The sequence below is a fragment of the Tetrao urogallus genome (genome assembly GCF_951394365.1).
Source record: "Tetrao urogallus genome assembly, chromosome: 8".
Taxonomy (NCBI): domain Eukaryota; kingdom Metazoa; phylum Chordata; class Aves; order Galliformes; family Phasianidae; genus Tetrao; species Tetrao urogallus.
This window is the reverse complement of record NC_136821.1, coordinates 10,589,863-10,616,577: the sequence shown is the minus strand read 5'-3', so window position 1 is coordinate 10,616,577 and position 26,715 is coordinate 10,589,863. Positions and strand designations below refer to the sequence as shown.

Here is a 26,715-nt window from a genome sequence, read left to right as displayed (position 1 = left end):
TTCTTTAAGCTTAGAAGAGAACCAAATATCTATTCACAGCTGCTGTAGAATTAAAATTATTTAATCAAATAATCCAAGCCAAGAATAACAATTTAACATTATGACAAAGCACAGGCACACTCATAAACCAAAAGACTGTCCATCCACATCTAACCCCAGCTTCACATGGTATTTATTCAGCCTACAGTATTTGTATTATCTTCACAGCTTTCTATTCAGCAGTGGAATCTGTAGCCACTCTCAGGTCTGAATTCTTCTACTGTCCTTGGTGGTGAATCTCCTTGTGCAGGTTGTCTGAGTTGCAGCCCTTTCCTATCCAGCTGTGTATCTGACAGCTCCACGACAGCATCTCTAAGAAAAAACTTCCTCCACAGATCTCATGACTCGCAGCTGATCAGCACGACAGTCTCTTGCTCTTTCCAGCTTCTTCATAGTAAATGCTTCATTTATTCATTTCAATAAGCAACCAGATAAATGGTCAAAATTAGAAGTCTGTAGAAAAAAAAAAAAGCCCATTTTGAGGAAGCTTTTCTTTTTCCTTTGTAGATGTTGGTATTTTCTGGGTGGCCATCAGATACATGAGCTATACTGCTGCATTTTCTCTGCCAGAAACTCAACTTCAATAGCTGCTGCTCACCCAGTTAGCCTGACTCAGAAAAATAAATATTTTAGCCTGGCTGGAATTAAATAGGTACAGATTTTTTTATTAATTGCACCTTTTTTGTTCTTGAAATGAATGCTGGTATTCTCTTTGGAGGTATCTTATCTCTGTCAATTTTTAATCCTCTGATTACATTTTTTTTTTTCCTCTAACAGACACATTCTGTTTAACTTGTGTAATCAGACAGAATACTATCAAACACCTACACTTAGGTGTGTATAAATAATTCAAGCAAACAATTCACACATACTGCTAGCTCCCATGTTTTCCATGTTTCACCTGCCAAATACACCTCCTTCTTCTGTGTGCCTGAAGAAGTTCCAAATCAGCAAGAAAAGCAAATACCAGAATCCAAGCAGCTCTCGCTGAGTTGCAGTGTTTTCAGTTCTCACTTTGTTATACTAAGGAGCCTTCAGTTCAGGATTCCCCCAACAAGTTGCAGATGTGTTACCAAAGAAAGATGAGAAATTGTTGTAGGAAGAAGTTTCAAATTATTTAGGATTTTCCAGATGAACCTAATAATCTCAGAAACTCCGAAGCAGTCATTTTAGTGACACAAAAATGCATTCACATGGAAGAAAACAGTTTGCTTCTGTGTGTTTCCAATTGAGTGCCAGGTGTGGTGCCAACTCATCTTAAATCTATTTTAGTCTAAGGTCAATTAATTTAGTGTTAACGTAGAAGGGATACTCAGAGTACATTCAACATAATATTCAATGTAATCCGAGTTGTATTCTGCTGTCGCTTTATCTAACCACACCATTGCCTCTGTTTCATCTGCAAAAGTCGGAGTGAGCAAATATAAGAAAGAAAGGCCCTCATTGGAAAACTGTTACACGTGAGTGAGATCAAGTATTTTCCACATGACATGAAATGCATTACGTTATTTCAGACTCTGAGATGGTTTGGCTAACGGCTTCAATAATACAACCTTACAGTGCAAATCTTTTATAGCAACACAAGTTGCATTCAGTTATAGTACAATTCCTGACAGCCTTACCCATCTTCCTGAAGACACTTCTAGCTCACATTAGCAAGTAATGGAGGTTCCTGGAGACAAATTGATTGCTGACTAGGAATCAATGCCTTTAGGAAAATGTAAAATACAGACAGATGCAGTTTCAAGATACAACTCCAAGTGTAAGCCATATCCTTAGTGGCTATGTTATTCATAAGTGATGAGTTTTAGCCATTTAGTTGGTACCAACAGTCCGTCACTTACCCACAACTCTGTGAATCTCATCAGAAGCTTTCCTAGTTGGAACACTCATCTGTCACTCAAAAATGCCCACTGATAAATGCAGACTAGGATCTAAACTATCCTTGTACCCGTGCTCGGTCCGCATATTGGAAATCAGGTACATTAACGAGGTGTCAAGGAAAATGTCACATATACGTGACGTTTACTTTCTTCGCAGATGGAAACTGGTGAGTGCCTCTAATGTTTTGTGCAAGAACTGGTTGATACCTCTCTGAAGTACAGTCACACTGATGGAGACTTGTACCAACATATTAATTCTACAACTCAGCTCTCTTGTCTATAGAATGTGGATAAATAACACTTGCTTCCCCAAGGGATGATACAGGGATCATTAATCCAAGCTGGTAATATGCTTTGAAATCCTAGAATGCTAAGCATTTCTCCTCTAACACTTCTTTCTGTTTCATCACTTCTCTTGCAAAAATTGAACATGAAATATTATTACCATCATGATGTGAAGAAAGGAAATTTCATGGTGTTGTAATATAATATGATGTAATCCAACCACTTCCATAGGAGTGGCAGAGCCTCTTCTGGAGTCTCTATGCAGTCCCTATGCTCCAGGAAAGTGGTGGTCCAACTGAAGAAGGTTAGAAGAGATAGATAATAGCTAGAAGAGGTGTAGAAAAAACTTGACTTACACTGAACATTTTTTAAAACCTGGAGGTTATTGGCCTAGGAAAAAAATACTAAAGAGATCGAAGAGAGAGAATATATTTCATGGGAAAGGGAGAAAGCAGGGGACAAATTGTATTTTGGCCTGTGGTTGGGAGGGCTAAGGATATAAAGAGTCTAAAATAAGCACTGAATAACCTCTGAAGTGGCTATCTGATTGCCATTTCGGATTTTGTATCTTCCCAGACTGACCTGAAACTCCTTCTGTGCATGGATACATCATGACTAGTATTGTATAGCTACAAAGATAGTAGTTGTAGTATTTAAAATCAACTGTAAAACTGGCCTTTCTGCTCTGGCATGCTTATATATCTCTGAGTGAATCTTAACCTTGTGATTCTATGATTCTATGAGGGTTTAGAGCTGAATTTGTTATACTGGCATCAGATGACTTTATTTGTACTTCTATAACATTTTTCATCACAGGATTTTAAAAGCACCAAAAGCTATCAGAGTCTTATCAAGCCTTTAGTAGGAAGGTATTATATCTACAATTTATGGGTGAAAAAAAGATAGCCTGTTTAGTCATCTAATTTTTTAATGCACAAAGTTTGTGTATGTAGAAATTCAGTCCATCTGAACATCTAAATCACATAAAAGAACAAGACCAAATACATTCTACGCAGCAAGGAAAAGAAACTGAGACTGTTGATTCCTGTATGTTAGTGTTATCTACCACATTTCCCACTACAAATAAGCACACAAGAAAGGAAAGTTCAGTGTTGGCCAAATTTACTGACTAAAAATCAAAAACTATGATGAAAAGTAATACATTAGAAAGTGAACAGTGATAACAGAGAGGCAGAGAATTTGAAAAAAAGAAAATGTTTAAGTCTCACCTAAATCCATTGTCTTCAGTCCTATCCTGAACTGCATTGTTTTTCCACCCAGCATCGCAGAAAGGTGTTTCACATCCCAGTGCAGGGCTGGCCAGTCACCAACCATGTTACAGAAGACTGCAGGTTGCTGCAGTGACATCACAATTTCCTTGGCTTTCTCAGGAGTAAATGGTTTGACATCTTCACCTTTGTAGGGAAAAAAAATAATACAACCAATCACAACCACAGCTGTGGATAAATGATTTATGATACATGATGTGTTACCTATTATCTCCCACAGCATGAGAATCATTAAGGATGAATACTTAATCTTTTATAGTTGATTTTTTCACTTACTGCATTTGCAAAGACATCTATGTAACATTTCTAGTGCAAACACTGGAAGAATATTCCTACACTATATTTCAATTTAAAGCACTCAAAATGTAAAATAAATAAATAACAGAATAGGCATATGCTTACAATTTCCACTTCTATGTGGGCAGTAAAGCACTGCAATCAAATCGTTTACAATTAGGCTTCCGATAAAAAACAAACTTACGAATAATGTCCAGAGTTTAGAGAACATAAATTTTATGAGTAACAATCTTTATGTCCAGAATTCTTTCCAAGAAATGTAGAGCATTGTCAGAGGTAGCAAGCCAGGTTCCTATGCATTTAATTTAAAGAAATTGCAGTGCAACAAAAAGCAGCAGGTATTTCTGAAGTGTTTTAAAATTTCTTTTCATCTGTGCAATTTTAGAAAAAGAAAATTGTGCCAATCCAGGAAGTATGTTAATTTGAGATTTCAATTTAGTCCTTTGTTGTTCAGAGATTTATGTGCCCCACTGAAACTGTCAGGCTGAAATGCGAGCAACCTTGAATAAACTCAGCACTTTTAGAACAACTTTCCTTTAGGGACATATTGAGAAGGAAAACCTGTTTAAAAATAAAAATAATGTTGCAGCTCCATAGAACTGAAGCACTGGACTACAAATCTGGATCATAAAAAAAAAAAATCTATTCATATTTTAACCTCTATTAAAGTTAACTCACCCAGAATTTGTACCCATATAATATCTAATATTTAACATCCTGATTAAATACACCCGGTTCCCCATGACTTGCATAAAACAAACCAATTTGCTCACTCTATTTAGGGGCCAAATTATGGTCTGGCATGTGCAATGGGTTAAACAAATACAGAACAAGTAAATCTATGTTGCCACCTGGTGCTATTTGTGCCCTTTGTGTGTCAGTCCTACGTGGGCAGCAGTCTTTTCCAGCAGGAGAAGACCCACTGGGAACAAGGGGCACTAGGGAAAGTTATTCAGGACTGTGTCTTGGTGGAAGTCTTTCCAGAGACAGCTAAAGGCTTATGAGCAGGCCCAAGTGCATGTGCTGGTATGGCCACAGAGAGCTGGGGCCAGGCATGGGAAGAGGGCAAACTTGGCGTGCTTCTTCACAGTGATGTTGCTCAAAGATTAAAAGTGAGGCTCAGTACAGATCTGAATGCTGCCATGGGGATTTGTACAGCCTCTTCCATCCTCAGGTGGTGCAATCATAATGCTGTACACAGCTGGGGTTCATGGTGTGCGAGCTGTCTGGCCTTGTGTATCCTTCAGCTTTTCCAACTTGTTAAAACGAAATCGTTCCTGGTTAGGCAAAGTTTATCACTGCGTGTCTGTCCTTTCTACATGTGGGCACAAATCCACGGAAACACTTTGCTTTGGAGAATTTCGTACAGCAAAATTTTGTGTTGATTCTGTAATTTCTGTCAGTGTTGGGATGTGCTCTGTAAAAGCAGAAATTTTACTGGGAGAAACAGGGAGTGACTGAAGCCAACTGTTCATTCTGTGTGGCTTCCTTCCAATGTGATTGCCACAGACATTACTGTGCTTTTGGAAGATGTGGTTTTAACCACAGTGAATATACAGTGGGACAGTTTGTATCAGCACCAAACAGAAAAGAAACCCATAATGCAACTAGACTAAATGGTCTCTCCTATACTGAATGTTAGCTGGAGGTTTTTGTCACATCACAACATTTGACTCAGCTGTAAACTTACTTCCCTATAAAAGAATATATAGAAATATATAGAAACAATGAATGAATACGAGCAGTCCACCTCAGAACGGCAGTTATTCCTCTCTTCAAGTAGTACTACAGTTGTGGTTAAATGAGTGTGTATCTTTTCCTGATATACATAAAATAATCACATTCAATACACTGCTCATATAATCAGCACTGGAATTCAAAACATTTTAGAAAATTTAAAGCATTAGATAAATAAACATTACTGTTTTGGAAAAGACAAATGGGGATTCTTGCCAATTTTGTAGAAAGAATCTTTAAGTGTCTTGATTCAGTTTTATGTATTCCTTGGTGAGAACTACCGACAGTTAAACGTAATTCTTTCCCCATAATATTTGTCATGAATATCTAAACGCCTGGAACTGAAAAGGCACACAATAAAAAGTAAATATCGTATACTACATCAAATAGATATTTTGATAATTTGGACAACTCTGCTGACAATCAACACAGATTTCTGGAAGAACTATACACTGTAGGAGTGGTAAAAGATTAAAGAGAAGGTCTGAAGATAGGTATCTCTTGAAAGAGATATCAGCAGAAACATTTGTAATCTTAAATGATAATAATAATCTTTTCCTTTGCTGCTGTTGTCATAGCTTCACAAAGACCTCACAAGTTGGATTCCTGTTTCTCGATATTAAGTGGAGTTGATAGCAACCGATTCCTAGGGAAAAGCTGAGATTTAATAGCATGTATAAGGGTATTGACTTTTGACACCGATGTGTATAAGCAAAATGCGTATAAATAAAGTATGTAGCAGAGAGACCAAATGTCCTTGGCAAACCCTGAGTATTACAGATGAAATTCTTGGAGGACATGAGGCTAGCAGGAGAGGACAGAAATGCACATTCCTTCTGAAAAGAAAAAAAACAACAGCTGGAGTCTCCATTCTCACAGCTGTACTCTGATCCAAAAGAGAAGAGGATACTGTTAAATTAGTTCTTTCCATCACACTCAACAAATGACATGGCTTCACATTACAAAAGAAGCAGGAACCATTTGCCTAATGTTGTGACTTTATGCAGGCCATGTATAATATCCAACCAGGAACTGAAAAACTGAACCAAGTTTTACCCTAGTTTTGTAACTGTGACAACTCAAATAATTGGCGAAACATGTAGGTGTTCTTTGGAAAGGTAACACAGTGTGAAACAGATCTTCCAATTAAAAAACCAAAGCTCTCCAGTCATCTTTACCTAAAGTGTTGTCAAATATGAAGACTCGGCCAGATTTCAGCACTGAGAGGAGGTAAAAGAATAGTGACGAATTTGCTAAGTACTTTCCAGTAGACTTTGTGTTTCTAAGAGGAAAACTAATTTTATGTTTCTGATTAACAGTTTTTCAGATTAACTGAGTGGGGTTTGGGAATAAAGAGTTTAGCACAGCAGGCAGTCTGAAGAAAAGTGGACTTGATCAAAGTTATTTCAGAAGTTAAACGCACTATCGTTAGAAAGCTAAATGTACTCTCATTCATTTAAAATAATTTAGCAAACTACGAGGGTTCATTAGTGAGTGGTAATTGGCTTCTGCCAAAACACCCTGCTGCTTTATTATATGATTTAATTGAGAGGTATTAAAATTGTTTTCTAAAAGAGGAAGTGCAATCCTGATAGCATATTTGGTATAAGCATTGTCAATTTCTGTTTTTTTCTTTCAAATCCGTAAAACTTCATCATCCTTATTTCTTTGAAAGAAAAACAAAAAAAGTGTAATGCATAAAAAATTAAAAGAAAAAAATTGATATTTTGAAGGGGTTAATGCAGAGCAGTCAAGTCACTCAAGAAATCTAACTTCCATACTCTTAAAAATCCAACAACTAGGAATGGGGGATGGCAGAATTCCCCAAACCAAAGAGAAGTGACTTGGTTTTAAGGTCAGACTTAATGACTTCTCAGTACGTTAAAGCTGTAAATGAAAAAAAATCTTCATGTGATTGCAACATTCTGCACTATAATCAGACTAATCTGGGCAAACAGTGCATCTAAATATAAACAAGTAGTTTTCAGGATATATTATACCAACAGCCAGGTACTTCCTCCTGACCACTTATTGCTGTCCACTACAACTTTTGATTCTGGGTATGGCAGCACTGCACAGGTAGCTCAGCCCAGGGGCATCAAAACTAGATTTGCATGGATATTTTGGTTACTGCAGGATAGCTGTTACATGGAGCCTATCAGGACATACTGGTCAAACACCCTTCTGCACCGGTAAGACAGGCACCTAAAGACTCCGGTAGCCTGAAGGAAGCACACCCTTCCTTATTCTCCCCTGAGCAAGGGGAACAAAATAAAAGATCAGTCTGTCTTTCTCAGGAAAGTTCTGGGAGTGCAGAGGAAGCTGTATTTGCATTCACCTTTCAGCCCTGCTGCAGCATCTCACTTTTTCTTACAGCAAGCCCATGTGACTCAAGACATGAAGATAAGAGCATGGGCTATGCCCTCAAACCACAAACTGTCCTTAAGATACAGAAAAGGGAATTGCTACCAGACTTCTTAGGGTGGAGAATGAGGCAGGACACTGAATACACTGGCAGGGACTGGCAGATCATGCATGAACTTAAGAAATTCCTTCCTACATCCCCTGAGTCTCTTCCTAGAAAGCTTCTGTCCTGTTTCTTCTGCTCCCATGCTGTACTGCACTTCTAGAAAGCAGTTTCATCTGTCCAAAGTTAACGAGGTGCTGAACAGACCTCACTTCTCCTGGTCTCCTCTAGTACGAGCAATGCCTTCCTCTCCCCTGTTGTCCTTGTAACTCCTGACTTCATCTCTGGCATTTCAAATTCCCCCTTCTCCTCCACATCCCCCACAATGAGGAAAATGAAAAGACATACAATTGAGGTAAGTGATATTAAATATATTTGCAATGATCTTTGTATACATCTTATTGGCAAAATTGCTGAAAGTACAGTGAAGCATAATGAGACTGCAGCACTTGTCAGACAAATTGAATTTCATTTGCTTTTGAAGGAAAAGACCATGGCCTTCAGCCAGAGCCTTCCAACAGGATATAAAAGAGTTTATCCAACAGGGTGGACTTCTTTCTTAAGCAAGGCTACTGTAGAACCACCTTTCTGCCTGTTTGGCATGGAAATCACACTCATGCTGCTGGGCAAATTCAGTAGCACACCTATTCCTTCCCAGTACTTCACAGGCACTCACAGATGTTTTTCACAACCTTCCTAATGTGAGAAATTTAATGCAAACTGAGTATAACATTATGCTTGGAAGTAAGGGAATTAATGCACCACAGAACTGGCATCTATGTTTCTAAGAAAAAAATAATCTGCTTGTAAATAACGTATATTTCTATTACTTTTCCTATTCCTTGTTAGTAGTAAATACAAATGCACTACTCTTAAATTGATGAATACACTGCATAATATTCAGTGCCAAAAATTCTGAGTATATTGTTGTCCTGTGCTGCAAACTTAATTGACAAGAACTTCAAAGTGGAAGCAACAAAAGAAATGAAATGTAAAATATAGCACTTTCCCATAAGCTATTGCAGTAAGTAGTCAATAATAGTCAATAGTATTCTAAAAACACATTTTTCCTGTAAGTAGTCAATAATGCAACTGAGCCTTTAGAATGCGACAAAAGGGAATGGCAGAAGTATACAGGACTTTGTTCATTATTATGAATGTAGAATGTACAGTCTGATTAGTTCCCAACTAGAGTCCTTTGGAGTTACAACTGTCCAAATGAAATTATATCTTTGAAGGATTAACAGAAATATTTTAGAATTACAGATTATTACACTGAAAGAAACTGGGAAGATTCACCATGTGAGCCTCCAGAAAGTTTCTGAAGTGCACAATTACTACTGTGCACAAATGAGGTATGAGATTCTGGGATTGCCAATATTACAGGAAATAAAGCTAAAAGCTTGGCTATTGCTACATCTGTTTAGACTATTTCTTTTGTCATGGCTAAAGCAGAAGTCAGCTAAACCTTTGTTATAAGTTGCTATTTGCTTTTCTAAAGGTTCTCATCCAACAACGCACTGGGGATATATTTCTTACGTACTTGTTACCAGAAACAAAGGGGAAATTGTCTTTGAAGAACTTCTTTCTATGTTTTGTTTTGAATCTTGGAGTTCACATAAGGAATGTAAAATCTTGCTCTAATACAGCATAGAGCTAAGGACACATTTGACCTAACACTGCTCACTAAAATCTGAATCACCAAGCTCTTGTAACTTGACGTTCAATCTTAACTTTTCATTAATGTTAGACAGGTTTCTTAATAGAAATATTCAACACAGAAGAAACTCTGTTTCTTCTGAAAATAGTTCCTTTCACAACTTTCCATACAACAAGCTGTTGTTAGTGGTGTCATAGCATACCTATTGTATGACAGCTGTGCATGACTGGCCAGACAACAGAATTCTGCATATGCAAACATCCTAACGCTGAGATCATTGCAGCAGGGCTAAGTGGCTCCTTGCTGCTATGATGTGAGACAACAGGAGAACAATGTCAAAGTCTGATCAGAAATGAGAAACACATTCACCAGCGACACAATGTACAGACCAGTGCCACAGCAAATTGACTAGCTCTTCTTGCTGGCATCAGAGAGATTATGAGACCAATACTGAGGCAGTCCCAGCTCAAGAAAACGTGGAGATTTTCACTCTGCATTCCCAAATCAGGCCTAGCATCCTGGTGTGACCCAGCTCATTTCCATCATTCTCAGGTTTTTAGAAAGACAGGAAATCATCAATCTTCAGAGTTTGATTTCCCTAATGCAACTGTGAGATGCAAAATATTCTACTGATGCTTGCAGTTGCTTAGAGCTCCAAATAAAGTAAAAGAACTATTCAGTAACTCTGAATGAAGTGGAAGAACATTGGGACCATGGCCCACTGAACTTCTGCTCCCACATAACCTCTCTAAAATACCCAAGACCTGGATCTGACTTTTGCATATTACTTTCAAGAGCTGAAGAACCCACAGCATGGTGTACAGGGAATCTGGTGAGATGCCTTTTATTAGCCAACCACCGAAGTCGACTTCACATAGAACAATAAGCTACCTCACATCTACCCAAAGGACACTGCAATGGGATCTGGCTAAGCACAAACCTATGATCATCTCACCTGTAATGGTCACTGTACAGTGTGGACATGCACAGGCTCCAGACTAAAGGTAAAAATGAATATCTACTGGAAAATACTGATATTTGAATTCAAACTGTCCGGCTTCTGTATTTTCCTTTATTTTATAGCAGAAAAACAAAACAAAATAAGGAAGTAATGTAAAAACATTTTGTCTCAAAGTATAAAGGAATCGTTGGATGACTGTAGAGCTAGAAGTCTAGCTACCTCTCAGTGAAAGTTGAGAAAGTTGAGAAAGGTACAGCTTGCAGACTGAAGATGCCAAAATAAGCCAAAAACAGAGCAGATCCTGCTGTGTAACCAGAAGGAAGGGAATGTCAAAATAACGTGAGGGAAGGACAGGATTTGTCCATAACTCTTCAAAGGTCTGTGCAAGGGCAGAACGTGAAGAAGAGAACCATTGCATCACTCTGCCACTCAAGTGCTATGTATGAGAACTCTGACACCATACTGTCACAACTCCAACCAAAGCCTAGAAGTTGAGGGAAATCCTTGGAAAACAGGCCTCTTTTTGGATGCTGGAGGGAATATTCAAAATATTAGGAGTTCCCTCATGGGGGACACCCTCCTGGACTGCTCAGCTTAACCACTACACGATAGGAGTGTTTAAGCTGAATTAGGCTCTCCAGGTGCCTCAGGGTTACAATGAATGTGTAAAAACCTTCAGTTTATCTTTTTAAAGACAAGCTGAAAGCAGCACAGTCTGGATGCCAATTCCTAAACGGATCAGCCGGGTGTGCCTCAGGGATGGGATGAGCAATTGGCAGCTCTAACAGCTTCAGTCATGTAATTTTTTTCCATCACTACTAGTCTATCACAGCTAGAGGCCACCAGCTCCTCTTAGGATGAATTCCAGAGGGTTTAGGCTGGATATAGGCAGGTAGGCATGAATATGGAGATGCAACCTTGGGAGCTTTCAGGTTTGAAATGGAGGTACCTACCAATGGATATGCTATTGTGGCTGTGTAGCTGATAACCAGGATGGTGTTCTGTATCACAGTTTTCAATCTAGAAGCCCTAAGTCCATGCAAGTCCTGTTACAGGCATTTAGGTTCTGGGCCAGGAGACGAAATAACCTTTCCACTTGCCTGAGTAATATGTGCACTTCATCTGATAATATTCAAATCTCTTTAGCTACATTATAATGAGGTTAAAGCAAAAAAAGATTTCCCCACCCCACATATTACAAATGTCAGTAATGAGAACAGTAAAAATGTCACCACACGGTGAAAAGAGTGAAATTAGCATATTTGGAGAAGTATTATGCCCATGAGTGAAATAATGCAATCAGCTAGCTGCAAGATAAAGCTAATTTGGTTTCCAACAGTTTATCAACAATGCACTGCTCCTTTACATTAACAAATTTAAATAGTACCATATCCTGCAAACAAGAATAATTCACACAGAATATTACGCTGTGTTAATTAAATAGCTGGAACAGAAAAGGTCAGGCCATGACTGAAAGATCTGCGTATGGGTTGTAAAGCTATGAGAAAGATGGAGCGATTTAGAATCAGGCAGTTAAAATAAATTATTCAAAACATGATTAATTCAATAGTAAATAAACCGAGATTTTCCAAGTCTATTTTAATGCCCCCTTTCTTTTGTCAGTTTCTCAGAAACCTCCCTCTCCTGCTGGCTCATGCGTGAGCCAAAATATCTTTAAAACTGTCATATGGTGAAGTGACTTAGATAAGTTATCAAAGAATTATCCTACTTATATTCAAGTTTTCATTTTTCTATGCAGGTATTGGAGGCAAGAGGCACATTTTGCAGTTAAAGAACACTGCAAAGCCTCACCTTCCTTATTTCTGCTACTAGAATAACTAAGACATCACTATAATTACTACAGTTAATTGAAAAATGTCCAGAGAAAAACATTTTTTTACTTTGTTTACTTCTGCAAATGACAGCACTTTGTCTCTGGCACGATGCCACCAAATCAATTAAATTATAGTACTAACATGGCCATTTTAAATTGAGAGAATATTTTGGCATGGGCTGAACTACACTGAAGCAGTAAAGTATAAAGACTGCCAGGCAAAACGGGGAATTAATCTGACTTGGAACCCCAACACACTGCGGAATACACATCAGTCATAATCAAGGCTGAACCTCATCCAGTATTTTTACTGTATTTTATTTTTGTCAACATAATTGTACACGGCAAGCCTAAATTTTACTTTGCATTCATTTTACATTCTTCTGTTAATTATTTGTGCATAAACTTTATTTTCCCTTGAAAATATCCTGAAGTTTTCTAGCTAAAACCTTACTTTCATTTTGATCACATTTCTGATGATTTCAGCTGATACTCGTTTCCTTTTCCCACCCTTAGTGTTTGCAGCTCCTAAATGGACCCGCAGTCTAGCAAACAGAACTAGATGGGCTAAACAATACGCAATGTCTGTATGTTTGGGTTTTCTGGAGGGGAGGGAGAGGGGTATTTATGGGAATACGTGGTTTTGGCTGCAAAGCCGTGGGTTGGGCACGATGTCTGAATTTCAATCATGTGCTGCCAATGTATTATCAGAATTACAGCATTAGCATTGCCATCTAAAACCAGCCCGCGTGGGTCCCACCATTTAGTTCTTCCCAATTAAGCACACGGGCATTTATCAAACCAATCTTTGTGACAGAATTCCTACGCGAGCCAAACAGAAATACGTCATTTTTTAAGGGAAGACGAAGCATTGTGCAGCGTATGAGCCATTAATTTTATGACAAGTGCAGATGGTAGATATACAGATAAATACTCATACAACCTAATTAAATGAACATATACTTCAGCCTATTTAAACGATAATAGTTCCTAATGAGCTCAGCGCAGCTCACACGGCCGTATATTCATCTGAATTCTCTTAAAATGGATTTACGTGCAGGCAGTAACCGAACCCTGGTGGGGTTTTTATTCCAATCCAGTCCATAGCTGATTTTTATCCTCTTCATTACAGCACAGCTCTGACAGCTGCGAGGCACAGACACCCATTTAGGTGCGCTCCATCCATCCCGTGCACTTCTAGATACTAAGAGGCACAACGGCAAAACAGCCCCCTTCAAGCCTTAACGCACTCCTCTCCTGGAAGGAAACAAAACGTTACTTGGAACCCTGCTGTGCGAGACGAGGCCGGGCCTTCCGCAGTAACTGCAGGTTCGGGAGCCGGGGCACAGCCACCAGGCCTCAGCAGACAAGCTAACTAAACCGCGTCTCTCGCCCAGCAAGGCCGCACCCCGGGCCGGCGGGCACCTACCGGGCGCGGCGGGGCCGCCGCTGTCCGCCCCGGCCATAGCCGTTCAGTTCCCTTCCGCACCGCCCTCACCGACGGCCGAGCGGGCCTAGCCCGGAGCGAAGCGGCCCCACGAGGCGTCCCCCGGCCGCGCTCCCCTCCCCGGCGCCGCTTTCCTCCTCCCCTCGCCGCCGGAGGAAGGAGGCGGCCGCCGGCCCTCCCCGACCGCGCATGCGGCTGTGCCGGGCCGGGGCAGCGCCGCCGCGCTCCGGGCTTCAAGTGCGGGCGTCCCCGGCCCCCTACCCTCCTCCCCGGCGGGCCGCCCCGGCAGATGGGCTTAGGCTGGAGCAGCGCGGAGGAGCGGCAGCCGCTTCTGCGGCCCCCGCCGCCCCCACCGGCAGCGCAGCGGCGGCCGCAGCCTCGGGGACCGGCGGGGGGCCCGGCCGTGCCGGTTCCCGTTCGGCGGTTGGCGCCGGCCGCGGGCCGCGTGTACGGGCGGCGGTGGTTGGTGCTGCTGCTCTTCTCGCTGCTGGGCTTCTCGCAGGGCCTGGTGTGGAACAGCTGGGGCCCCATCCAGAACTCGGCCCGCCTGGCCTTCGGTTTCAGCGGCTGGGACATCGCCCTGCTCGTCTTCTGGGGGCCCATCGGCTTCGTGCCCTGCTTCTTCTTCATGTGGCTGATGGACAAGAAGGGTGAGCGCTGCGGGGGGCGGCGGGGCCCGGCTGCTGAGAGCCGCGAGGGCGGGCGGGCGGTGAAGGTGGGTGAGGTGACCTCGGTGAGGACTGATGCTCCAGGGGCATCGAGAGTGCTGCTTTAGGGATGCAGCACGTGCATAAGTGTGTCCAAAGCAGTTTGTGAGGCCGGTGTTTGGAGATGTTGCAGAGCTTGGAGCTTTAAGTTCACGTGGGGGTGTTGGTCTCTTCGCTTTGGCGTGTGTGCAGGTGTTTGCCATGGAAATGGTGGCATTCTGTGTTCATTCTGTGTTCTGACAGTCAGCTTTTAGGTTTTTGTGTAAAGGTGTTTGTTAAGGTAAAGTTAGCGATAGGGTGACAGGGAATGGCCTCATGTTGCTCCAGGGGAGGTTCAGGTTGGATATTAGGAAACATTTCTTCTCAGAAGCAATGGTGTGAGGTATTGGAATAGGCTGCCCAGGGAGGTGATGCAATCACCATCTCTGGAGGTGTTCAGGAAAAATGGAGATGTGGCACTGAGAGACATGGTTGGTGGGCTGTATTGTTGGTAGGCGGACGGTTGGACTGTAGATGGTCTTAGAGGTCATTTCCAACTTCATTGGTTCTATGATTGCGTGATTTCCTCTGCTGTGAAATGGTGATTCTATAGTTTCATAGAATCTTAGAACCCTTGAGGTTGGAAAAGACCTCTAAGAACATCTCATGGTGACTGCTGCATCTTGATAAACTCATTTCTATTTGCATAACTTCTGCATGACCCCCGGAGTTTGTGCCCAGTCACCCTAGGGATCACTGAGGTGATGAGACAAAACACACTTGCGCAGGTTTGAGCTTCTAGGCCTAAATCCACAGAAACGTTCAGTCTTTTAATTCTAGTTTAAATAGATCCCTATCAGGAGATGCTAAGTGCTGCTCATTCTGTTTATGTAGGGTTTAATAGCTCGTTTGTGTGTAGTGAAGGGAGGGAGAAAAGATGTAGCAGAGAAGGCTCATGCTTTGAGGTTGGAACTGCTTTTCCTACAGTTGAAGTGACACTGGGGGAATGAAATCTGTTGGTCTGAAAACACATTCTCCAAATGAGTCCATGGTGGCTCTGCTGCCATCATTCAAGCAATTCGAGCTTAAGCCAACAGTGCCTACTTAGACATTGCTGTGTAACAGTGTTGTTAATTATCTTGAAATTCAAGTTAGTTATTTTATTTTCTATGATGAAAATGACAGCTCTGCTTGTGCTGTGAAGGAAATGAAACTGAACTTGAACTAGTGCTGATGGAGCAGGCTGGATGTTAGGTAAAACTTCTCAGAAAGGGCGGTGAGGCTGTGGAACAGGCTGCCCATGGAGGTGGTGGAGTCTCTGTCCCTGGAGGTGTTCAAAAACTTGGAGATGTGACACTGAGGGATGTGGTTAGCGGGCATGGCAGGGATGGGCTGATGATTGCACTAGGTGATGTGAGAGGTCTTTTCAACCTTAATGATTTTACGATTCTAACTGAGTGTGCAATTTAATTTATTTTCTATGGAGTTGATTCTGATTGATATTAAAATACTGGAATATCTTAAATAATTGCCTTGTTATTGTTTTAATTCTGCAGTCAGTGGAGATACTTGTATGAACTACTTTATTGCTATTGCCATGTTGCTGTCCTTGTTGCAAGATTTCCATTTTATAGCCTTCATGGATAATCTTAGTTCATTGGTTTCATGCACAGCATGTCCTTTGTGCAGCAGCAGGTTTTGTGGGGGCCCTGTTGCATTTCATGCTGTTTTTGGAGCTGCTGAAGATTCCCTTGGAGAATGTAGTGCTTTCTCCTTATCCTGATGGAGTGAGGAGTGCCAATATGCCTGGCTCAGCACCATCCCACTGGTGCTGCCTCATCAGGAGGGGTAGGATGTGTGTCCCAGAAGGAGCAAGGCTCTGAGGCTGTCAAGTTGACTGGGTGTGACCTTGCAAGAGCAGTATTTCACTTGCTTAGGGGTACAAGTGCTTGTCATTATACTGAATTTACTCTCTGTACCAAAAATATAGAGAGACGGCACCATTTACTCTCTGGGCTTCAATCATCTGTCATTGGAGTTAGCTAGTAAGGAAGCTGTCAGGAAAAAAATGTATTTGTGAAGTGTCAACATTTAAAACCTGGCATGTATCAGAAGTATGACACTGTGGATGATGCATGTCAGGGTCTGTGAGAGGAGGTTCTACTTTTAGATAGTCCTGTGCTTCACAGTCAGAGGTGTATCTACCAGGTATCAGTACAGAGCTGCCTGCTGTCAGAGAAGTGAGTTGGTGTTACGATGCTTCAGATCAAGTCCAAAAGTGTTTAACTTCTTGTTTTTTTCACTTGTTTGGTGTAGCATATAGCTTGAAATGGAAATCTGTTTCTTTTTTCCCCCTTTTAATTGAATTCAAGTTGGAAGGTTGAATATTCTGCAGTAGGCATATTAACAGTGTGACTTGTAGAAGTCTTTCTTGTGGAATTTAGCTGTAGCACAGCTTTTCAGAGAAGCATGGAGTGTTCCTGGTAAGAAAGGATAGCAGCATTTATTTTTAGTAAAAGGTGTGCTGAACAAGCAACCATTGTTACTGTATTTTGGATAGTAGGAGTCTGGGATGCTCCCATTACGCTTTTTTGGTTTCTTAACCTGAAAGGGCTTTCTTTTTTTTGTGACCTCCTCCCTCTTGGCTCACCAGATGCGTTCTGTAGACCTGTAGTGATTTCCTGGCTCTTTGAAAATTGAGAGTGAGTTTTCATCTGTAGTGATGGTCTTCATGAGACTGCATTAGCAAAATACAGTCTGAGCAAATTTGGTAGGAATAGACGAACTTCTGTGAAGGGTGATAATGCAGCATTTTAATGAGTCTTCAAAGCCTTAGCACTCGCATGGTGTTTTGCTGGGGTGTGTAAATTGAAATATCATTTGCAATGTTGCCGAGCTCATGTTCTTAGAAATGCGTTACTTTTCAGACATTTAGCAGGGCTCACAGCTGGAAGTTCTTTGGGTTTGAGCCCTGTTCCCCTGCCTGAGTGTACGCCTGCACCACTATCCTCTGCCTTGGGAAGCTGGCAACAGCTTTCCAAGCTCTGTTTTTTAGGGTGCTGTCATAGGGGCAGAGGTGGTACCCATAACGTTTCCTGGTCTTGGACTGGGCTGGCTGTGTGTTGAAAGGAGGAATTATGTTTGCTAATGTCATTTTTCAGTTTATGCCATTTTGCAGGAGGGGGGTTTTTATTGTTCTTGTTGTTTTGTTACTTGGTAAAGAAAGGTCAAGAAGTGTGCGTGCAGCGGAGCAAAATGTCACATTGGATATGTTTCCTTTAGCAATAGGATAAGGGAGCCCTTTTAAAATAATCATTATCTTCAGAGAATCAGTATGAATTAAATCAAATGGGAAATGATTTCACTGTGCTGTTGGATGGACCCTTGGTGTTTACAAGATTAAAATTAGCCACAGCTTGTCACCCGATGCTCGAGTGGTTAAGGATGTTTTGTGCCTGGAGTATTTCCTGGGAACTCTGAACACATGTACGGGTCCATTAGGGTGTTTCTATCTCTCAACTCCTCTTGAAATCTAAAGCTTAAATACTTGAGTTATGGATCTGGTCTGCTGGTTGTCTTATGAGTTAAGTTCATAGTCACAATGTGAGACACAGAAGTAATGTATAATATCAGTCTTCATTATGTTCCCGTGTAATCAAGAAAAGGCAATGAAGAAGGAAATAATTTATGATAATTTACATTAAACTAATTTAATAGAATGGTGATATTTTTCATTAACTTTTGGAATACAGTTTTATCTTGTATCGAGTTTGAATAAATGTTGCTTATTACTGGTAAAAGTGAAATGTAATTTATTTCTTGATCCTTTTTTTGTGAAATGGTATACACTTACATGGGTTGTATAGATATCCTTAGTAGCTTTTTTTTTGCTAAAATTAAATTTGCCTAGTATTGTTATCCCAGTGATTAAATTATAAAATGGAGAGAAAATTTCAATAATGTAACTTCTTTTTTTTTCTGGTGGAGATTGGCTTTCATTTTGAAACCATTAATGTTTTGACTTGTATAAATAACTCTTCTTCTTCTGACTATCAAGCTCCTGATTTCTCTGCTGTCTCATATATCATTTAGGTTTCTGGTTCTGTCCTTTGAAGCTTTTGATAATTTTTACTTCTTTCACCAGGGAATTTTGAGGTTAAATCCTTTAATACAGTCTGACAAAATCGTAATGAATATTGAATGAGAGCAGTAAATCGGGCTTTACTCATGTAAGAAGGTCTTAATAACTGTTCTTTGTACAAAATAAGCTACACACGGTGGACAAACAGAATTCTGTGTAGAAGCCTTCATACGTGAAGTTCCCGCATTGTCACTTTGTGCTGCATACACGCAAAAGCTGATCTGGCTTTGAGGGCATCCAGGGTCACTGGGACAGAAGAAAGAGGACTTCAGGTGAACATCTCCTCCCTGGTCATCTAGGGGGTGTTTGTGAAATGCCTTCCATTTTTGAGTGATGTGGAGCTGAGTATGGGGAGTAAGCAGGAAGCAGTTCCAGAGGCTGTTGGATTTGCAAATGGCTCAGTGAAACCAGCAGATGGGGAAGATTATCTTTCCATCAGGCGTTTCCATCATTCTTGTTGTCTCAGGGTCCTGATCTGTTATTCAGGCTCTCAGGCCGTGTGACAGTAAATACAGATTGGAGCATGCTGCTACTAATTTCAAAAAGTTGCAGCAGGTCTAGTTGCTGTTAGTCTCATATCACTGTCAGTGGGCAATGTGAGATACTTTCCATGGTGACACTTGCAACAAGGTGCTGACTTTTCATGGCAGTACTTAGAGTTCTTAATGTCCCAAGTGATCGTAAGTACATGGATTCTTGGAGAACAGAAGGGCAACAACAAGTGACTCATGAGCCTTTAAAGGCTTTCAGACTTTTTAAAGTCTGGAAGTTTTCATCTCTGGCAAAGAAGCACATTTTCAGCTCTCTTTCACCATGGTCTCAGAAGTAGGCTTTTCTTATCTCAGATGTATGACTGCAAGATATAGAGGCAGTATTTCAGAATGACCGATTTGATCATTCATAGGTCAAATGTGAGCCTCAGCTAAGGATTCCCAGGATAAGACTGGGTGTAAGATTGTAAGATTTTCATGTAATATGGTCAGATCAAGCTAAAAGGATTTACACACTTTGAGAATAAAAATAGTTTATACAGACACCGTGGTTCTGGGTGGTTAGTACAGCCTGCAGGAAACAAAAACCTGTGGGAAAGCTTATATATAGCTAATATGTGGGCAGAGTGATAGAGATCCAATAGAAAGGAACGCACGGTGTAACGGCATTCAACTGAAGCATGCTTAGGTTACAAGGAGTATGCTTTTTGGGAACTGATTCTACTTAGTAGCTTTTATATTAATGACAGAGGTCTTGTTGAGGCCAACAAGAGCAGCAGAAGGCTCTTCTGGATTTAATGGAAGCTAAATGTGAATTTAGTGCTTCTGCCTTGTTCTCTCTCGCCTCGTGGAAATGCTCTACTGCATGGTTTGAGCAGCATGTGTTTCTTTGTCTCCTAAGTGATACTGATCCAAACTGATCAAATTCTGTGAAAGGGATTAATTTTCCTAAACTAACAAATCTTGGAAGGAAGGAGATGAAGTGTTGTCTTTCTGTGTGGAAAGATGAAAGAAGCCATTAAAGAGCCAAGTGTAGGTAAATCCCACTAGAGTAGATATTTGATCGGCTTGATTATAAAGAACTTATTTTGATGAGTTGCTATGTGTGCATGTGTCTGTGTAGATGTGTTTTTTCTCTGCACCATCAGAAGAAAAGGAAGACTGAACCCAACTTAGTATTTGTTGCTTAATTTTGTGTGCTGTGGCTACAGTGAAAGTCCACAGAGCATTTGTGCAAGTGTTTGCAGAAGTGAGGACTCATTAGAGAATTGATTGGCCCACCTTCATTGGAGTGAGACGTGCTCCAAAAGATCGCTTGAGATACAGAGTGATTAGCAACATAGAGTGGTTTAATTAGGATCTGATGAGTTGTATTAACTTGACACCACTATGATTCATCATTGCAAAACCAGCTTGATTGTCAGCACCACTTCCCATGCTTCCTGATGGGCTGGATTGATTGGGAAGTATCAATCAGAGCTGCAGGCAGATTTCCTTTCCTGGGGGTATCTTTCTGTTGGTATCACCCCAATCTCTGCTCTGTACCATACTTCCACAAACATTTCTCTTTATACCACGACCCTCAAAGCAGCTCCTATGCTCTTTGTTCTCTTTGCATGCTTTGTGGCTGCTGCAAAGGTGGCAGAGAGAAGGGAGTAGTGTGGCTGGGATATGAAGAGAAAAAAAAGAATGGAGGCAAAAAGAAAAAGCATTCTGATTATCTTCCAAGTGAGTGAGAGACATGTTGAGCACAACTTGGCTCGCCAGCAGCAGACAGGGGGGCTAAAGGGTGCCTGTAACGTGTCCTGAGTTCTCTCACAGCCACAGATCAAGAAACACAGCTTCTATAAACTTGCTTCAGATTGGGGAGTCTCTTTAAATATAAATGTCCTTTTTTTCTTTCTCTTTAGCAAGGTCCCAGTGCTCTGTATTGGCCAAACCTTAAAGCAGGATGCAGCCCAGTAGCGCCATGCCTGCCAAAAGGGTTTGTTGGGCAGTTTCTTTGCACTCCCTTTCCCTGAAGCCCCATGAACATGACCAGCTTGCTGTGTTCCCTAGGGCCCCTCAGATATCGCAGATCTGTGCCTGCTGCTCTGCCAGAATGCAGTCCTTCCCTTTGGTGTGGTTTTAGGGATGAAGGATGCATAGCCACATGACAGCGGTGTGAGCTGGGTGTGTGTGGCTGCCCTGTCTGGCTGTACTCTGCTTCTGGAAAGAGTTCTATAGCTGGGACAGAAAATGTGAAAACACATAATGTTGTCCTCTGTCACTTTTTTAGTTATAATCCTAGGGCAAAGGAAATTGTGGCTTGCTTAACCATTCTCTAATTGGTCACATTCAGAGCTCTTCTGTCATTTCCTGCTCTGTTTTTGTTGTGTTTTTTTTTTTAATGCTCCTCACATGTGTGTGCTTACTGTACCTCTGTAGTCATGCTGAAACCATAATTGTTATGCAGAAGCATATGATCAATGCTACTTCTTCAAAAGCTACAAATTAAGCTTTCTCATGCAGATTTATTGTAGGGAGGATTTTTAGACTTCTTCCTCTTTCTAAAGCTGGAGATCCCTGTGACTCAGCTTGAGGGAATGATGTGTTCTGAAAGTGAGAGGTCTTCTGCTTTTTGCAAAGTCTGCTGGTGTCCTGGAATACAAGATTTCAAATCCAGCTGCGTCTAGAAACATTTATTACGATATTTTTCAATGTTTGGGGAGGTGGAGTTCTTAAATTGTAATTGATGAATGACAAGAACCTGAAGAACTAATCAGGAGCCTTTAAAATGTAGTGAATTTCAGACCCCAAACAAAAGGCATCCTTTGTAGTGATCTTAGTCAGAATGATTGTTTGTGGTCCATTCAGATGTTAAAACATTGAACGTGTTCACACACGGGGAAGTCAAATGCTGATTCCAGCGACCTCCATGCACACACAAGGGCCACCTAGATATTACATTGTCAAGGCTCTTAGGTCTCTTCATCCTCAACTCAAAGCAGGATGGCAAAGAGCAGAAACTTTGCACTTAGCATCCCGCTCAGCACATCAGCTGGGTGGTATTTAGTGTGGCTGCCAATCCTTGCTGCTTGGGTGCTTCTTGCTTCTCCATCCTGGCAAAGCAAAATGCCTCAATCTCTCAAAATGAAAAATTTCATGCATCGTTGGGTGGTACGGACAAGTGCCACTAAGATAATGACAGAACATCTTCTGTGATAGATGTGTACAAGAGAGCCTTTTTTTCCTCCCTGTCGCCACAGGTAGGGCTCTTTGGTTAGCTGCATGGTAATTAAGCCTGCTGTGCAATTGGGAGTGCTTGAAATGAGTGGGTAGAGAAAAGACAAGCTTTCCTCCCCCTTGTTCAGTGCTGAAATGGCTTAGATTGTCGGAATTTGTCCAGGAACACAGCAGTGAGAACTGCACTGAAGGCTTGTTATCTTGTATGTCCTCTTGACTTGTTAATGAGCATCTATGATTTAGCTTCAAAGTTAATGAAGAGCTTTAGCCCTCCAACTACATTGCTACCTGTTTGTGTCTGTTGCTGTGTGCCCCTTTATGTATACACTATGTATACATCCATACACACCCCTTTATGTTGCTTTGCAGTTAATCAAATGGAAGGAACTGATTAAATGACTCACCCATGTCTTCATGCCCCAGTAAGTATTAGGGCTGAGAACAGAAAGCTGATGGCTGAGCTGAAGAAGGAAAGAAATGTTTCTATCTGAGCTATCTGTAGGTTTAGAATGTGTTCAGTGCCCCTTTTTATTGCATCTAGCATCCAGGTAAAGAGCAGACCTGACTTAGCAGCTGCTGTGCTACTGGCTGTGGAACTGGCTCCTGTTTCTGTGTGCTTGTAGTCTGGATAAATAAGGCAGAAAGGAAAAATGAGTGAGGAGGGAGGTGGCGCACCCAATTTGAGAAGGCACGTCAGGAGGGAGGCAGGTCCCAGCGTCCCATGCCAGTGCTCTCCAAGGTGCTGTGCAAGGGTTAAGAAATATTTGGTGCACTTGAATGAGCTGTGGGTGGAATGAGGACTCTCTACAGTCAAATCTATGATATCCATAAACAACTAAAATAGTTGGCTTCCTATGGAGCCAAGAAACAAAACCAGGAGGTTTTAATAACAGGAGATATGTTAATAAAGAGGCTAAAATCAGTTGTGAAATCAGTGTTTTGATCTGTAGATGAACACCATTCAACTCAGTGCTGTATTTGTCTGTTCAAGCAAAAAATTGGTCTCTGACTGATAGATTTTATGACATTTGTACAGACTTGTAATGCAGATTTTTTTTTTTTTTAAAGCTGTTCCTTATGCTGTTTGTTTTTGCAGTGTAGATGTTAGGAATTTAAGATGTTTCAGAATGCTTAGCTGACATATGGGAGGAAATTTCAATACTTGTAAGTTACGTATTTTTATACCTGAAGCTCAGATCAAACTCATTCAGTTCTTAAAACCAGGATTACTTTATTTGCTGCACCAAACTTCTAAATTGCTGCACAAACTCTGAGGAGCTTCCTCAGAACTTAGAGTTCTGAGTTCATGGCCAGGGTAAGATCCATGTTAGTGGAACTGAAGAATTAGTCTGTAATTTCCTCATCAACTTTTTAGGGATTATTAATATTCTGGAATAATTCTAAAACAGTGTGGGTCCACTGAGCACAGTATCACACATCTTGACCTCATGGATGCAAATGAGAAAAAAGCACCATATGTCCTCTTGGCATGGCTGTGACTGCTTGTTCTTCCTTCTAACAGGTGCAGTCAAGTTCTTATATCTAGAGTAAGGTGAACAATAACTATTCTAATACAATTCAATGAAAGTAGAGGGAGGGGGGAGGGAAATGGAGATACCATAAAGCAAGAAGAGTCATTACAGTATGAGTCGGAAAGGAGCGGTGTGGTTAGAATGGCAGTGTGTTATCTAAGATTCTTACCAATCAGAACACACATAAAGATGGTGCAGCTTGGGAATTGGGAATGTGGTTGTGTGATTGTCATAGTAATTCTCAATTGCATAATATTTAGCTTTGCTTCTCACGGTTCTGTCCTAGCATTTTCTGCGTTTGCTTTAGTCATTACATTTTTAGCTGTTTTCCTTGACGCTGACCATTTTCTCTCTGAAATACTTGAGCAGCCAAATTCTGTACTTTGAGTCTCTTAATTTTGTTGGGATTTTTCACAAGATGCTTATAGTCTTATCTTTAGGTCAGAGTTTGCCCCCACCCCGTTGTGTGTTCCTGGTTGACAGGGATTTCCCTGGGGGTTCTCCTTATTGCTGTGACTTCACTTCTGGCATGGTGGCTCATCCGTCTTTTTGACTGACTAGAAGATCTACATTGATCCCAAGGAATTATTTTACTTGAAGTTGCTGTATTCATACCTACAGAGTTTATTTGGAAAACGTACATGTGATGAAACAAATACATTTACAAGAGATTTCAAACTCCTCCTGATAGCCTGGATGTCTGCTGCTGCTGGCAGATTTTGTTAGAATAACTATAAGAAATCATAAAGAGAATTTTTCCCTCTGAAGATCTTTCTCCCATGTCTACATTTGAAGAGAGTTCTAGTACATATTCTGTCTGGGGATCAGAATGTGCCTACTATTTCTGTCAGACAGGAATTGGAGCGTGGTGTCTGGCAGAATCTCTTTGCATATCATCCTACCCTGAGAAGTGGAACTGGGCTGTACTGTGGGATTCATATTGGAAGAAGTCTGTTTGTGTCCTAGATGAGGCTGGGTGGGGCTAAATGTAGATTTGGGTCCAATTTGGTACGAGTGCGTCGCATATGATTGAACTTAGTGCTTACTATTTCATACTGGAACACTTCTGTCAACTGTCTCGCAGGACACGTGAGTGAAGTTCCTGAGAGTTTGCTTTATTTCAATCCAGAACAAGTCCTAAATTGAAGTCCTAGACCTTTTTAGGCAAAATAGGATGCTATTTTGGTGGCGCCGCATTACGTCAGGGAAACAGATGGAAACTTCTGGCTTCAGTTTGGTTTTGAAAACACAGCCTATGAAGAGCAGGACATCAGCACCGTAGATGCTGATGAAAGGACATCCAGTTTGTGCGTAACAGCACCTCATGACACTGAAGCCATCAAACTAGGAGCAGTTTTTGATGACTTAAATATGACCTTGTAGTTGTTCTCTCTTGCTAGTTGTCTTTGCGATTAGTTTCCAGTTTGTAAAGCTTTTGAGTGTAGGTGATGGTGTTCTTGGGAACGTTCGTTTTCACTGAGTTTCCAAACGCAGTTTATGCCCATCTGCAATCAAGTGCTTTTGTGGAATCTACATTGGGCCCGAAATACTGATTTTTCTTTTTTCAAGTTTTGTTCCATTAGCTAAAAGGAAAGACTGGGGCCACATCTCAGCTATGAAGTCTTTTTATGTCAATGTAAAGCTGCTTTTCTTTTGAGAATTGTACTGCTTGTTGCAAGGACGATTTTTCTGAGGGAGGATTGCAGCTGATCATCCCCATTGACATTACTCAGCTTCTGGTGAAGTGCAAGCAAAACAGAAGTTTTGTTCACTGCATTTAGCAGCAAGGTACCTTTTGTTATTACCTTTGGAGTGATTAAAATTGATAGTAATAGCCTTGTGAGAGTAAGTGCTACAGCAATTAGTGTAATTCTGCTGGAATGTCATTTAAAATGCAGAAATTTCTGGAGCAGTAGATGAACGTGAAGCAGGGACTTCTGTGCTGAGCTTTCAGAATTGCCTGATGAAGTGAGCAGTTTAACCCAGCTTTGTTTTAATGTGGATAAACACATGAGCCACACATTAAGGAGGAAAAGAAACAGACCCTTCCTGCAGAATGAAGCATTAGTATTCAAGGAGAAAATGCTCACATCTTAAAGAGGATGCTTGAACAATGAGGAAGGTGTCTGGACAAGACGTACAAAAACAGTTCCAGGACCAAAAAGACACTGTGGAAAAAGTGGAGCTCAGTGCTTCATTTGCTGAAACCAAAGGTAAAAGTTACTCCATGTATGTTAAATTCATAGATGGGAAAAATGCAAGATCTCTTGATTCTTTTTTTTTCCATTAAGAAAGGCAAAGCAGGAATTTGTTTGAAAACTGAGTTTGCTTTAAATTGGAGAGAAAAGTCCAATTTAACAATGAATTTCTGGAATGGCATTTGAAATTGATGAGTTGTTCATTTCTTGATATGTGTTCATCAAGGCAGAATTGTCTTTTTAGGTTGCCATGCTTCAGCCAGAACAATAGCAGAGTACCTGAGGGAATTAAAGTGCTGCATGTTGTGTAAGGGTGGATCCCTCTTGCTTCCAGACTGATCTTTAGAAACTGTGGAAACGTGCAGTGGGCTGATGTCACTAGCTTGTAATTGAGTGTTGCTGTATTCTCTTTTCTTGAGGACTGATTTTAGTGTCTGCAGCTGAAGGAAGGAAAACTTTTACATGTTAATGTGTTTGAGACGTGGGTGTAAGAGGAATCCACATCAGCCGTGCTGAGTAGGGGACTGAATTCTGCAGATTTCC

At 41.0% G+C, this 26,715-nt stretch overlaps 2 protein-coding genes across 2 annotated transcripts in view; one reads left to right on the top strand and one right to left on the bottom strand.

Moving 5' to 3' along the window:
- Nucleotides 1-10,085, bottom strand: part of HSPBAP1 (HSPB1 associated protein 1) — a gene marked incomplete at both ends in the record, with an annotated part of 28,815 nt that extends 18,730 nt beyond the window's left edge. The window contains 5 exon segments of the mRNA XM_079538839.1: nucleotides 3,437-3,622; nucleotides 9,860-9,992; nucleotides 9,996-10,019; nucleotides 10,022-10,051; nucleotides 10,053-10,085. Of these exon segments, the coding sequence (XP_079394965.1) occupies nucleotides 3,437-3,622; nucleotides 9,860-9,992; nucleotides 9,996-10,019; nucleotides 10,022-10,051; nucleotides 10,053-10,085 (406 nt within the window).
- Nucleotides 10,086-14,188: 4,103 nt separating this feature from the next.
- SLC49A4 (solute carrier family 49 member 4) overlaps nucleotides 14,189-26,715 on the top strand; it is a gene marked incomplete at both ends in the record, with an annotated part of 56,674 nt that continues 44,147 nt past the window's right edge. Inside the window, one exon of the mRNA XM_079538844.1 lies at nucleotides 14,189-14,549. Coding sequence (XP_079394970.1) covers nucleotides 14,189-14,549 — 361 coding nt within the window. The remainder of the gene's footprint in view (nucleotides 14,550-26,715) is intronic.